This window comes from Papio anubis, chromosome 7, assembly GCF_008728515.1.
Source record: "Papio anubis isolate 15944 chromosome 7, Panubis1.0, whole genome shotgun sequence".
NCBI classification, from domain to species: Eukaryota; Metazoa; Chordata; class Mammalia; order Primates; family Cercopithecidae; genus Papio; species Papio anubis.
Window position 1 is genome coordinate 39,543,801 of NC_044982.1, and position 16,308 is coordinate 39,560,108.

A 16,308-nucleotide genomic window follows, 5' to 3' on the forward strand; every position below is an offset into this window, starting at 1 on the left:
TTCTACTTTTATTACTGGATTATACTCTGGTTTCAATAACCTGCCACTATTTTCAGTGAGATAAAGGCTTGCTTAGATTCCAGCATCTTTTACTTGAGGTAATGGAGGGAGAACTGACATACACTTAATATTTGCAGGCTGTCATTTGGTGGCACAACTTTTTCTGGACTTACAGAAAACCAGAGGTGAAAGGGTCATTTGGTTCAAGTGCTTGGCTTAGTGTAATATTCAATAACTTGCCCAAGTGCTCTTTGTTAAATGCTTCTCTAGTGAATTCTGATTTCATGAACTCCTTGACATTTTATCAGAAGCTAGTCTCAGTGGCAAAATTTTCAGCTGGAAGGTATGTCAACCATTAATATCTCTGCTCTGGAAGGTATCTCAACCATTAATATCTCTGTTTTTCTTTCTTGAGGTACTTTCTTTCCTTGTTTGCATGTGAAACTGCTTGGGTCAAATATGGTTCAAATTCTGCTGTAACAGAAATGATCACAGAAACCCCTCCTGTAACAATAGATTTTCAAGCTTAAGGAAATTTCTTATTTACTGGAGACTCATATATGACAATATAAGATACCACCATAAGCAAAAACAAAACAAAACAACCCAAAAAACTGGGTTAATCTCACAAACATTGCAGAAAATGGTTGTGACATAATACTGCCATAGGAACAACAGCGCAGTAAGAGTTGGTGATGACGTACATCATCTGATTCCCTGATAAGTTCAGTATCTTCCACTTGTACTACTGCATCAGCACCGCAGGGTATTGGAGCACCTGTTGTAACCCGCATGACTTGTCCTGGCATTACTGTCTGAGTTGGCTGGAAATAAACATGAAAAAGACAGTTGATGTACTTTGCTGCTGCAAAGGAAAAGTCTGCAGAGGATGTTAATTTTTTTAATACTAAAAAACTAAAAGAAAGTCTTACAGTCTTATTCATTTTGGGCCATGTAATAAAAGTTATCCACAAACAGGTGCACTCACACTGAAGAGGCTTTAGGTTCATTTAAGCTGATTTTATATGTACTTTAAGGTAATAACTATTAGGTGTCTTTCTTGGTGCTCTGCTTTACTTTTGCAAAACTGCCATTTACATTTGCCACTTTTGCCTCTCAAATAATGTACATTTTCCTAATATATGCAAAGTGATTTGAGAGTCTGTAAGTGAAAAAATTGCTAGGACATACATTATGAATAACAATTACAAAAAAATCACCTTCGTAAATTACTGAAGTTCTGATGTTTGAGAAATGCAGTACTTTATTAACTAAACTTTTTGGTTAAATAAAGGCAAGCCAGAAATATTTTAAGTACTGCCTTTGAAAATATTCTAAAACATAAAAATATTCTAAAACATATTCTCACCTATCAATTAATAATAGAAGTTGAGCAAATATAACCAAATCTTTAAAAACGATTCCAGTGTCTGTAATGACCTAGGTTAAACATTACTTTTGAAAATGAAAAACAAGATTTTCATTGTCTATGCTCTCATATTGATGGTATAAGAGATAGAACCTTCCCTGCTAACTTCTTACAACATGGGGAAAAGCATTTTTCTGTAAGATTCATCTGATAGATTTGATCGGATAGACAAGTGATCTGAAAGTCACTTGTCAGGCGCAATGATTTAGACTGAAGTTTGGAAAAGGAATGCTTCAAATTCCCCCTAAGAAAAAATCCTGAGACAATATTAATCCCCCCCTGCCAAAAGATTACTTTCTAAAGATGTCTGCCTCATAAGTATAGTCATGTGCTGCATAAGGATAGTTTGCTCAATGTTGGACTGCATATATGATGGTGGTCCCATAAGATTACCATATTTTTTACTGTACTTTTTGTTTTGATAAACAAATACTTACCATTATAATTGCATACAGTATTCAGTACAGTAATACGCTGTGCAGGTATGTAGCCTAGGAGCAATAGGTTATACCACGTAGACTAGGTGTGTAGTGGGCTAAACCATCCAGGTTTGTGTAAGTACACTCTATGATAGTTGGACAACAAGAAAATTGCCCAACAACATATTTCTCAGAATATATCTTCGTTAAGTGACTCATGACTCTATTTAAAATCTTAAGTCCCTACATTGTGAATATATTTACCACTACAAAACTATAAGCTTAAAAACCGTCAAGATGGTATATTTAATGTTATATGTGTGTGTATGTTTTGTCATTGTTATTTTAACAACCAAAATAAGATAAAGTAAAATAAACCACACATATACACACACACCCCTTAGGGAATGGTTAAGAAAAAAAAATACCCTACTACTGAAAGTATAATCAAAGTAAAATAGGAAATTTATTAGAAAAGTCTTAAAAATCTTCTCTCCATAATATTATTACTGCAAGCAATACTACCAATAACTAATATTTATTGAACCCACAATCTACGCTAGGTACAATGTTAAGTACATTATATATTCTAGAATATAAGCCTTACAAAGACAAAGATTTGTTTCATTTTCTGTTTGCCTCTCCAGATCACATCATCATTCTCTACTCTGTGCTGTAGTCCAGAAGCTGACCTCTATGGACTATTTTAAACAGGTTCCCATCACTTTGGCATCTGGTGAGACTCAGCCAAAGGGAGGGGTCAGTAAGATATTAGAGGGTAGAAGGGAGACAGAGAAGTAGAGTTTTCATTCCCCTTGCTCTTTTCCTCCTGGGCTGCAGTTTGGTGATAGTTAGGGCATCTCTACTACTGAGGGCAACAACTGCTGTTGGGCAGTCCTCTCCCATAGCTATGAATCTTCCCAGGTTCAGGTACGGTCATCTTTCTTTGCTCCTTCAGACTAAGAGGTGGTAAGGAAATCTCATGGTTGCTAGCTCCTGGGTGCTGCAGATTCCTTTGTTGGTTTCCCTTAACTCCATCCAGACATTGGAGATAGTTTCTAATCTTTAATCATCCTTTTTCCAGACATATTGCTCTGTTACGGCAAGGCTTAGAAAGTGTGTGGCACACACTTTGCCAAGCTGAGCACCTATGCATCCCAGGCTGAGCTGATGTAGTCGCTCATATTCTAGGGAAACAGTGCTGATTGAGCCAAGATACTCTGACCTACAGGTCAAATAACTCTAGTACCCTGCTTCTCTGGAGCTAGACAATAGCCCCTTAGAGTCTGAGCTGCTGAGATACCTCTCTCTCTGGGGAGTTGAGTCATTCCTGTGTTGATCCTTGTCCCCCTGGTGATCGAACCACAGCTGTGCTCTGCCATTCTAAGGTGTCTGCTGCTGCTGCACCTGGCCTCAGAGTCTGAGGCAAGGATCTGTGTAGCCCCGCCATCCAGGGGTCTAGAGTCACTACTACACAGTACCTTATCCACTGTGACCAGAGCTGCTGCTGAGCCCTACTGGCTCTGGTTCCTGAGCTGTGGCCATACCCTGCTCCCCTGGCCAAAACCTTTCTCTTTGGAGTTTGGTCAGTACTACACCCTACCCATTAGGTATAAAATCACAGGTACAACCAGGGCACCTGGGTCCAAGCTGCTAGGGGGTGCCTCAGAGTCATAAATCTTGGTTCTTTGGGTAACCTACACCCAACTCTGCCACAGAGAATGAACCTGAACCCCAAGAACCAGGTGCCACAATGGATTCACAAGACCCTGAGCTTTGGATCCTGGCTCCACAGTCACTCCAAGCACCATTTTTGAGCCTAGTGCCACTGTAGCTGCTTGGAGGGCATGTCAGACCTAACGCCAAGAGGGATCCCTTCAGCTGATTCTCCCTATTGTGTGGAAAACAAGAAGAGGAGGACTCCAAAAACCCTTCACACCAAGGATATTAACAGCCTATGACACTACTACCACTGACACAAACTTCTATGGATTAGGCCACTGAAGTACTCACAGTTATTGCTGACATTGAATGCAACTGAAAAAGCTGCATGGAGACTACACCATTGCACCTGTCCAGAAAGTCACCATGCCCTTTGCAACCAACACACTAAAGGCCAACTACAGGCTTCTCTACAAAACCACCCTATAAAGTCTGAAAGAAGCAATAGTTCCACCAGGCACACAGATCAACATGGGGACACAAGAAACACAAAAAAGCAAGGAAATATGACACCACTAAAGGAATACATCTCTAGTAACAGACTCCAATGAAAAGGAAATCAGTGAACTCCTGGAGAAGAAATTGTAAAATAATGATCTTAAGGAAACTCAATTAGATACAAAAAAAACACCTAGTTATAATTCAACAAAATCAGCAAAACAATTCATAAGAACAAGAAATTCAACGAAGATACAGAAATCATAAAAAAGAACCAAACAGAAATCCTGCAGCTGAATAATTCAAATAATGAAATAAAAAATTACAATAGAGTGCTTCAATAGCAGTTTTAATAAAGCAGAAGAAAGAATCTTTGAACTTGAAGACAGGTCATTTGAAATACCCAGCGAGAGAGAGACAGAGAGAGAGAGAAAGAGAAGAATGAAAAAGAGTAAAGAAAGCTTGTAAGACCTATGGAATGCCATACAGGAACAAATACTCATATTATTGGAGTTTCAGAAAAAAAGAAAGGAAAAGGTATAAGAAACTTATTTAATAAAATAATCGCTGAAAACTTCCCAAGTCTGGGGAAAGCTATGGATATCCAGGTCCAGGAAGTCCAAAGTCTCCAAATCAAGTCATATATAATGAAATCCACATTAGACTAACAGTAGATTTCTCTGCAGAAAACTTACAGGCCAGGAAGAAAGGAGATAATATCTTCAAAGTGCTGAAATAAAAAAATTTCTAACTCTGAATACTATATGCAGCAAAGTTATCCTTTGGAAATGAGGGAGAAATAAAGTCTTTCCCAGACAAGCAAAAATGGAGAGAATTCATTACTACTACACTGGTCTTACAATAAATTCTCAAGGGAGTCATATATCTGGAAGCAAAAAGACAATAATCACTATCATAAAAACACACACAAGCATAAAACTCACTGGTACAGCAGATTAACAAAGGAGAAAGAGAAAAGAATAAAAGAGCATCAATATAGAAAACAACCCAACTGCAATGATAAACAATAAGAGAAAGAAGCAGCGAGGGGTAAGCAAACCCAGAAAACAATAAAATGACAGGAGTCCTCATCTATCAGTAAGAACCTTAAATGTAAATAGATTAAATTCCCTAGTTGAAAGATACAGACAAGTTGAATGGATAAAAAAAAAAAACCAAAAAACTATTTGCTGCCTACATGAGACTCACTTCACCTATACAGATACATATAGACTGAAAGTGAAGAAATCAATCAAGATATTTGATGCAAATGGAAACCAAAATCAGGTAAGAGTAGTTACATTTATACCAGATAAAACAGACTTTAAGTCAGAAACTGTAAAAAGAAATACAAGAGAAGTCATTCTATAATTATAAAGGGATCAATTTACCATAAGGATACAACAATCGTAAACATATATGCATTGAACATGGGATCACCCACTATAAAGCAGGTATTATTTATCTAAAAGGAGAGACAGATTCCAATACAATAATATTTGGGGAGTTTGACACCCTACTCGCAGCATTGGACAAGTCATACAGATAGAAAATCAACATAGAAACGCTGGATTTAAACTGCATTTTAGACCAAATAGACATAACAGATATTTATAGTACATTTCATCCAAGAGCTGTATAATACACATTTTTTTTTTCATTAGCACATGGAACATTCTCCAGATAGACCATATTGGGCTACAAACAAGTCTCAATAAATTTAAAAGAACTAAAATTATATCAAATTTTTTTCCAACCACAATGGACTAAAAGTATAAATCAATACAATAGGAACATTCAAAATTGTACAAACATGTAGAAATTACACAACATGCTCCTGAGCAACCAATGGATCAATAAATATATTAAGAGATACATAGATTTCCCAAAACAAACAAAAATAGAAACACAGCAGACAAAAACCTATGGGATACAGCAAAAACAGCATTAAGAGGGAAGTTTATAGCAATAAACACCTATATCAACATGGTAGAAAGATTTCAATGAAACAACATAGTGATACATCTCAAGGAATTAGAAAAGCAAGAACAAACCAGATCCAAAATCAGAAGAAGGAATGAAATAATAAAGATCAGAGAAACAAATGAAATTGAGACTAAAAAACCATAAGAGATGAATGAAATTAAAGTTGACTTTATGAAAATATAAACAAAATTGACAAAGCATTAGCTAGACTACTAAAAAAAGACCCAAATAAACAAAATCAGAAATGAAAAAGGAGGCATTACAACTGATACTACAGAAATACAAAGGGTCATTAGAGACTACTAGGAAGAACTACATGCCAAAAAATTAGAAAACCTAGTAGAAATGGGTAAATTCCTCAATACATACAATCTACCAAGCTTGAGCCAAGAAGAAATAGAAAACCTGAACAGATCAATCATGAGTAATGAGATTGAATCTGTAATAAAGTCTCCCATTGAAGAAAAGCCCAAGATCTGATGACTTCACTGCTTAATCCTACCAAACATTTAAAGAAGAACTCATACTAATTCTTCTCAAATTCTTCTGGAAAACTGAAGAGGAAGATATTCTTCCAAACTCAATCTATGAGGTCAGCATTATTCTGATACTCAAACCAGAAAAGGACACAACACAAAAAAGGAAAACTATAGGCCAATATCCTTGATGCAAAAATGCTTAATGAAACACTTGCAACTGAATCCAGCAGCACATTAAAAAGATCATTCACCATGATCAAGTGGGATTTACCCTGGGGATGCAGGGGTGGCTCAACATATGCCAGTCAATAAACGTGATACGTCACACCAACAGAATGAAGGACAAAAACTATATGATCATCTCAACAGACTTAGGAAAACATTTGATAAAATTCAACAATCTTTCATGATTAAAACTCTCAACATCTTAGGTATAGAAAGAATGAGTGTACACAGTGAAGGCCCTAGATGACAAACCCACAGCCAACATCATACTGAATGGGGAAGATTTGAAAGCTTTTCCTCTGAGATCTAGACCAAGACAAGGATGCCCACTTTCAACACTTTTATTCAACACAGTACTGGAAGTCCCAGCCAGAACATTTAGGCAAGAGAAAGAAATAAAGGGTATCCAAAGGGGAAAAGAGGAAGTCAGACTGTACCTGTTTGCAGATAACATGATCTTATATATAGAAAATCCTAAAAGCTCCACCAAAAACTCTTAAAACTGATAAATATAGTACAGCTGCAGGATACAAAATCAACATACAAAAATGAGTAGCATTTCTATACACTAAGAACAAACTAGCAGAGAAAGAAAATGAGAGAGCAATCCCATGTATAATAACTACAAAAAAATTTAGGAATAGATTTAGCCAAGGAGGTAAAAAATCTCTATAAGGAAAACTATAAAATATTGATGAAAAAGATTGAAGAAGCCACAAAAAAAGAGAGAAAGAAACAGCATCCCATGTCATTGGGTTGGAAGAATTAATATTGTGAAAATGACCATACTACCAAAAAAGCAATCTACAGATTCATTGCAATTCCTACATAAATACCAAGTGACATTCTTCACAGAAATAAAAAATCCTACAATTTGTATGAAACCACAAGAGACCCCAAATAGCCAAAGCTATCCTGAATAAAAAGAAGAAAACTGGAGGCTTCACACTGTCAGAAATCAAAATATACTACAAAGCTATAGTAACTGAAATACATGGTTTAGACAGCAAAACAGACACACTGACCAATGGATCAGAAGAGAGAACCCAGTGAGGTTGGAGCCCCCCCACAGAGTCCATACTGGGGTGAAGGTTGCAGTGAGCTGAGATCATGCTGGGCAACAAAGCAAGACTCTGTCTCAAGAAAAAACCCAGAAACCAAAAAGCAAGAACAACCTCTCCCTCCCCCCAAAAAAACCCAAAACAAACAAACAAACAAAATAAGACAAGTCATTTATAAAAAAGAATCAAACCTAGCTGTTCTTTTTGTCAGAAAAATGGTCATGGTAATGAAATCCAGCTTGGTGCAGCATGGACAAGAATATATATCACTATAGTGCCAACTTAGCTTCAGAGAGCTGTATGTGAATCTCCTCAATTTTTGGATGCTAAAATGAGGAAGCTAGGGTTAACACCATTGGTACTATCCTTCTCCTATATCTCTCAACTCATTTCTACTGTTAATCCATGCTAAGCCAAAGAAGAAAGGCATGGAACATAGTGTTTGCCAAACTGCTGCCTTCATTTCAAAAATTATTATTTATTTATTTATTGTCACTTTTATTTATTTTTATTTTTATTTTTTTGAGACGGAGTTTCGCTCTTGTTGCCCAGGCTGGAGTGCAGTGGCGAGATTTTGGCTCACCGCAACCTCTGCCTCCCAGGTTCAAGCGATTCTCCTGCCTCAGCCTCCAGAGCAGCCGGGATTACAGCTGTGTGTCACCATGCCTGGCTCATTTTGTATTTTCAGTAGAGACAGGCTTTCTCCATGTTGGTCAGGCTGGTCTTAAACTCGCAAACTCAGGTAATCTGCCCGCCCTGGCCTCCCAAAGTGCTGGGATTACAGGCGTGAGCCACCGCGCTCGCTGACACTTTTATTTTTATATATTGCATGGTAGTAGCAGTTGAGTATTCCATCTCAGGAAGAGGAAACTTTAAAGGGGAGCAGAAGGGAAAGGAAAAAAGTTCTTTGGTTTTCTTCTAGTTCCATTCAATAAGGTAGGAGCTCTGTCGATCAACCTTTGTAACTCACCGGATTGACAGATGCTATTTCCTCTTAAACAAAACAATGGCCCCAGCACACTTCAAGTTTGAAGCTGTCACACTCTTCTCTTGTATACCTGTAAGCTGCCACTCTAAGAATCAATTGAGTTTGTTCCCAAACTTGTTTGTGCCAGTGTGTGGCAATAGTTTTAACTGAAATATGTTGTTTAAATAAATATGGCCGGGTGCGGTGGCTCACGCCTGTAATCCCAGCACTTTGGGAGGCCGAGGTGGGTCGATCACAAGGTCAGGAAATCAAGACCATCCTGGCTAACATGGTGAAACCCCAACTCTACTAAAGCACCAGGCCCTGCAGGGAAAGGCCCGCAGTCCCAGCTACTTGGGAGGCTGGAGGTGGAGATCGGCTGACCCAGGAGGCGCCAGGAGCCTGGCCTGCCACTGCACGCCTGGGCAAATAGAGCAAGACTATGCCTTAGGACCTGGAAGGAAGGAAGGAAGGAAGGAAGGGACGGACGGACGGACGGAAGGAGGAAGGAAGGAAGGAAGGAAGGGAAGGAAGGAAGGAGAGAAGGGAAGGGGAAGGGAAGGAATAAAAAAGAAGGAAGGAAGGGAAGGAAGGAAGGAAGGGGAAGGAAGGAAGGAAGGGGAAGGAAGGAAGGGAAGGAAGGAAGGAAGGAAGGAAGGAAGGAAGGAAGGAGGGAAGGAAGGAAGACATAAACTAATGAAAGAAATGACAAAGAAATGAGGAATGGAATATAATAAACTTAAAGGACGGAAAGAGCCTGAGTTTTTTTTCCACTTTAAATAAATTCTAAAATAAAAAACCGGTGAGACATTGCCTTTTGTGTGGTTTACGTAAGAAAGACCTGATAGCAATTAAAACAGCATACTTATTTAAAATGAAGACCTTGGCTCTTCATCAAGTTATTGACTAATAAATATTTGTTTAACTTAAATTTATATTTATTTTAAATGTATAAAATAATTTCCCACTTTAACTGATTTTTCAATTAAGTGGCCAATTACCGGGCTCAAAGCATCAAATGGACTTGTATTTCCATTATGGCCCATTATTGCTTCATTTCTTAATATAAATATATGTATACCTGGTCCCTGGCTAGATCCCAAGTGAGAAAAATTAAATAATTAGCTAAAGAGTTTAAATAATCTACTTCTTCTAAGTTTCCCTATTTGTAACACAAGTTGGGGAGAAGTCTGAGAAGACTACCTAGAAATTGTTCTATTCAGAACTTTTTTTTTTTTCCCAGGAAAAAAAGAATCACCCAGTCACAGGTCTGGAAAATGCTTGTAATGCATGTCTGTGAGACATACTAATAATACTATGCCATATATTAATAGATGTAGATTTTTCAATTAAGAAATAATTCTTTTGGCTCTCCTGGGAACTATACTTTCATCCCTTTGATAATTTTCTGACTAATCTCTCTAATTTCCACTACACTGATAGGAGAAATTTAGAATTAGATACCCAAAGTCCATGAAGCTGAAATCTTCAGTGCCTTTCAGGCCTACCAATCTCACCTGTTCACCAGCTTGGGATTCCCCAATGATGAAACGATCTCCTGGGCCATCAGCAGCTGTGAGATGGAACAGAGCCAAGAACAAACATCAGTATGGACCCATAGCATGGAACAAGAACCTAAAATTGGAATTCTAAAATTTGACTCAAATTATTTGATAAGACTTAGAGAAGTGGAATATTTTTCTGATCTCCTAGACTTGACAATGACTTTGTTACTACTGGTTTAATGTTTGGTATCTGCAACTCACATGCACTGATAGAAGTGGTCCTAATTGTACCACTGGTGACTAATTGTGCCATGGTGTCACTGGAGATGGTCTTCCTGTCACCTTGTAATTTCCACACTTGTGCTCTTCTAATGTTATTCTAGCTGATCTTCCTAATACTACCTTATCCATGTGTACGTGTGTGTCATGTGTATGTATACACTCATGGATATATGTATACACACATATATATGTGTGTGTATATATATTTGTATATATATCCATATGTCTCCATTTTTCAATAACAATTTAACTACTTCGTACTGTTTTCTTATTTATCTCCCAGTCTGGGCTTCCTGATGTGAAATAGGAAGAACATTCCTTTCTTCATTTGATGGCTGAAGGAAATGAATTATAGAATGAAAGAATTCAGGTAGAAAGAAAAGGTAAAGTACTCTGAACAACTTCTGGTTAATGGTAGAGCTAGGACTAAAATCCAGTCTCATAACTGTAGCACAGTATTTTTAAATAATGTATCAAAATTCTATTTATGAGTTAGAATACATAGGCAGTACTGTATCACATTTTCCATTGGCTATTTATTTTTAAATTGAAAAAAAAATTCCAGAATTGGGATGAAAAAAGTTTATTAAAAAATATATACAGTGTAACAATGGCTAGATGAAGAAACATTCTTGGCGATTTAAAGAGTTTTCTTGACATATGATGTGGCTTTCAGACCAATATGATGGGGCAAAAATGTCTATCTAGTATGTTTTAAAATCATGACCATTACCTTCACGTTACCTGCAAACAGCAGAGTTTTGGGGGCATATCTACAAAAAATATATACATTATATATGAATATTTAACATTTATAATCATAGTGATAAATAATGATATTTTCTCTTTTTAAAAGGACATTAGATTAACTGCTCATTTATGTAGCTATAAAGTGATATTTTTTTCTAAAGTCTTATATAAAACACTGTTTATAATGAAGTCATCCCTTTTTTGCATAAATGGTTTTGGTTAGCATGATGTGAAGTAGGACAAAAATTAACACTGGGTCCCTTCTGTCACAAGATGTTGTATTTTACGCTTTATAGATATTATCCAAGTTAATAAACTCTTGTTTTTCTGTGTTTTTTTTTGAATCCTGTTATATTGTTCAATTTTTACTTGTAAAAAATATTATAGAAGAGTTTTATGGTAATGTTATTTTATTAAGCCATTTTCATGGGTTATTTTTTTAAAAAGTTTAAGAAGTTTTTACAACAGGCCGGGTGTGGTGGCTCACACCTATAATCCCAGCACTTTGGGAGGCTGGGGCAGGCAGATTACCTGAGGTCAGGAGTTTGAGACTAGCCTGACCAACGTGGAGAAACCCTGTCTCTACTAAAAATATAAAATTAGCTGGGTGTGGTGGCACATGGCTGTAATACTAGCTACTCGGGAAGCTGAGGCAGGAGAATTGCTTGAACCTGTGAGGCGGAGGTTATGGTGAGCTGAGATCGTGCCATTGCACTCCAGCCTGGGCAACAAGAGTGAAACTCCGTCTCAAAAAAAAAAAAAGTTTTTACAACAGACATAGAAGTCATTGCTTCAACAATTATCAACATTTTACCAATCTTGTTTCATCTATTCCCCCAATTATTTTTGCCATCTTTCAGAGCAAATGATAATTTTCTTACTGTAGAAAATTAAAACATCAATTATCTTTCAAAGTTCCACACTAACTGCATCTCAAACGTGAATAAACTTACTTAAAATTGTTTCTCTACTAGATAAATAATTATCAGCTTGCTACCTCCTATGGCAACCTAGATATTTTCTCTCTCTTTTTTTGTTTTGAGACGGAGTTTCGTTCTTGCTGCCCAGGCTGGAGTGCAATGGCGTGATCTCGGCTCACTGCAACCTCTGCCTCCCGCGTTCAAGCCAATCTCCTGTCTCAGCCTCCCGAGTAGCTGGGATTACAGGCATACGCCACCATACCCGGCTAATTTTTGTATTTTATTTTATTTTGTTTTTTTAGTAGAGATGGGGTTTCATCATATTGGTCAGGCTGGTGTCAAACTCCTGACCTCAGGTGATCCACCTGCCTTGGCCTCCCAAAATGCTGGGGTTACAGGCATGAGCCACCGTGCCTGACCCGTTTTCTCTTTTTTTACTTCCTGCACAAAGGGGAAATTAGCATTGTTTTAGAGTAAAGAAACCTGAATCTGAATCCTGGTTCTGTTTATTGTTAGCTTGAGGGACTCTCAGCAAAATTACTAAACTTCTCTAACCTTCAGTTTTCTTGTTGGTAAAAATGGGGATAATCACACTTTTAAAACAATACCTTTGAAGCTCTTTATTCCTTTTATTCATTCAGTAAATGTCTGTTGAGTGTCTTTTATGCCCCAAGTGTTAAATTAGGGGCTGGAGAGAGAGTAGGGGGTAAACCTAGACACTGCTTCTATTTTAGTGCAGTGCCAACCTGTTACAAGGTTTTTCAAACTCTGGATGACAAATGGAGGTAGGCTGTAAAATCAACTTGTGAAGAACTTTTTAATGAAAAGGATAGAAATATATTTCAACACACATGGTAAGGATGACTCTTGTTTCATAAAACTTATTTTTGTTTATATATGTGTATGTATGTATATTTATATGTACCATATATGTTATATGTGTGTGTGTATATCATTGGCTTGTGATGTATAATATATTTAATGTATTTCTTCCCATGGGTGTGGTTAAAATAAAATTCTTAAAGTCACTGATGCATCAGGAGCGGCAGATATTAATCAAATAATCACATTAATGAATACATACATACAAATTAAGAAAAACACTCCAAAGCAAAGAAACATGATTTTATGACAGTATACAATTAAAGTACCTGAGCTACACTGGAGGGTCACGAAAAGCATGATAAAAGAATTTCTGATTTGAATATGAAGAATGAGTATGAGCTAAGTAGGTGTGTGTGTGTGTGTGTGTGTATGTAGGTGGGGGGAGAGAAAGGGAGGGAGATAGGGAGGGAAGGGAGGAGAGGGAGAGAGAGGAAAAGATAGACATGAAGTGAAAGTGCTCCATCATTGTGTGCAAAGAGAACATATGTGCAGAGGCCTTGGTTCATGTCTTCCTTATACCTTATACTCTAGCTATTATCAACTGCTAGTACTATCCCTGAGAGTACCAAGATAATTCATATTTTGGCTCCATGATATATGCTACTTCCACTACTTAAAGTATCCTTTTCTTATTCTTGCCTTCTGATTAAAGATTTTCTAGCTGTTAAGGCTCAGCTCAAGTGTCATCTTCTCTATGAAGTTATATCTGACTCCTCTCCCCTCAAGAGTTGTCAGCATCCTCTTTTGTTTCCCCAGTGTAGCCTGAAATCAATTATAGCTTCTAAATGTACTTATAGTATTTGCAAATCCCTGGCACTTGCTGTACAATGGGTGTTAAATAAATGTTCAATATGTTAAGTATTCAAAATGGTGGGTAGATGAATGAATGTGTTCCAAAAATGTTCTTAGAAGATTCATGCACAAATGAACAAATAAGTAATATTTTCTAACACAAAGTTCTATATTTGTTATATATACTTTTTGCTGATCCATATATATTGTTTCCTTCAAAATTTGAGTCAGCATCTTAAGAATGTTTAGAAAGATTGCTTTGGCTGGGCAAATCACTTCAGCTCAGGAGTTTGAGACCAACCTGGGCAACATGGCAAAACCCCATCTCTACAAAAAATACAAAAATTAGCCAGGTGTGGTGGTGTGTGCCTGTAGTCCTAGCTACTTGGGAGGCTGAGGCACAAAGATGGCTTGCGAACTGGGTGGTAGGTGGGGAGTGGAGGTTTTAGTGAGCTGAAATTGTACCACTGCACTCCAGCCGGAGCAACATAGTGAGATCCTGTCTCAAAAAAAAAAAAAAAAAAAAAAAAAAGAGACTGCTTTGATTAATTCTGTATAACTTAGATTATGTCATTATTCTGTCTAGCATAGTGCCTAGCTCATTGTTGATAATAAATATTTGTTAAAAGAATAAAGAAATGAAGTTGGCATTCTCATAAAGTTTTAGGTGGGAAGTGTTTCTCTTTTCTCCTGTAAATGCTCATATCAATGTTCTGCATAATCCTCTAAATAAACTGAATAATGAGTAGCTGGAGGTCATCTGGGAGGTTATCTGGGGCAGACCTAGTATGGAGTTTCAGGGAAGTCCACATGTGACAGCGCTCTGAAGTGATTCTAAGGAGCAAGGTCTTTGTTACTGGGGAAAGTATACCAATTGTGGAGAGAATATGTGCTCACTTGCACTATGTTCTCCACCTTACCCTGAACCTTTCCAGTTGGTAAATGTTTACTCTATATTGCTAGCTAAGGAAGAATCAGTCAACCAACTACACAGAAGTTTCTTTGTACCAAGAGAGGAGTCATTTTTATTATTTCTCTTATTTCTCAACATTTAGTGTACATGCAAATCATCTGGATATCTTGTGAATATACAGATTCTAATTTAGTAGGGCTGGGACAGGGCCTGAGATTCTAAATTCTAACAAGCTGATGCTGAGGCTGCTGGTCCATGGATTACCCTTTTTGAGGAGCAGAGCACTATAAGATCTAACTGAATATAGACAAATTCAGACTAAGAGAACATTTAAGGAATAAAAAATTAGTGAACTACAGGAGTCCAAATTTTACATTAACACTAAGGTTTGTCTTATAAAGACAGAAAAATAATTATCAATCTATCTAACTTCCTGATACAGTCATGAGTCACTTAACAATGGGGATATATTCTAAGAAATGCATTGTTAGGCAATTTTGTTGTGTGAACATCATCACAGAGTGTACTAACACAAACCTAGATGATATAGTCTATTATACAACTAGGCTACATGGTATAGCCTATTGCTCTTGGGCTACAAACTTGTACAGCATATTACAATACTGAATACTATAGGCAACTGTAACACAGTGCTAAGTATCTGTGTATCTAAACATATCTAACTATAGGAAACGTAATGTGTTGCACTATGTGGTCTTACAATGGCTATAATGTCACTAGGCAATAGGAATTTTTCAGCTCCATTGTAATCTTATGGGACCACCATCATGTAAGAGTCTGTTTTTGACCCAAATGTTAATGTGGTGCATGACTATATTTATTTAAAAATATCTATGAAAGAAACAGGTTAAAAAAAGTTGCAGTTTTTCAAGATGAATTCTACAAGTTTAGGTAGGAGAGGGTAGAAGTGGAGGTATGATAGCACATGAACCTAGAGCTTGGAAAGAAAAGAAAAAAAGAAAGTAAGCCACAGTACGTCATTAGAAAAGATGAATGGATTTGAAGGACTTCTACAGACTTAGAATTGTTTCCCTTATAATTCTGACGTATCTGCTAATGAGTTTTCTTTTCTGCTTTGCACCTGTATAATTTAATTTGAAAGAAGTGATAAAAGCAATATAAACCCTAATGGCATATGCGTTATGTAAACAATGTTTAATGCAAGACCCTGAAGCTGTTCCCTCTTATTCCTTCTTTTTCTAATGTCCAGAAAACACTTTTAGTTCTGTTTACCCATTTGTTTGAAGATTTCTGGTTATATTATTTGATATGAAATTGATACCACTAGATAACTACTCATTGTGTACATAGAAAACAATAATCTTCGAATCATCTGCCATGGAATTATCCTTCATTTTCCTTTTCCAGCCATAGTGATCTTTCAAGTCTCTTAAAATACTGTAGAGCTATTCATTTATTTTCAATACTAAAGAGTCTCATCATTTACACTTTAAGGCTGAACAAATTAGAGGACATAGAGATGGCATAACTTTCAGAGGTCCTAGAAAATAGTT

The 16,308-nt window shown here is 36.9% G+C and overlaps 1 protein-coding gene across 16 annotated transcripts in view; it reads right to left on the reverse strand.

Annotated features, from left to right (window-relative positions):
• The window catches only part of GPHN (gephyrin), a 429,045-nt gene that overhangs the window by 75,432 nt on the left and 337,305 nt on the right, over positions 1–16,308 (reverse strand). For all 16 annotated transcript variants that reach the window (XR_004185388.1, XM_021941883.2, XM_031669113.1 and 13 more), the window contains 2 exons: positions 10,244–10,299; positions 705–824 (listed from right to left, as the gene is read on the reverse strand). Coding sequence is in view for 15 of the 16 variants with exons in the window: in XM_021941883.2 (XP_021797575.2) it covers positions 705–824; positions 10,244–10,299 (176 nt within the window). In the remaining variant the exon portion in view is untranslated. The remainder of the gene's footprint in view (positions 1–704; positions 825–10,243; positions 10,300–16,308) is intronic.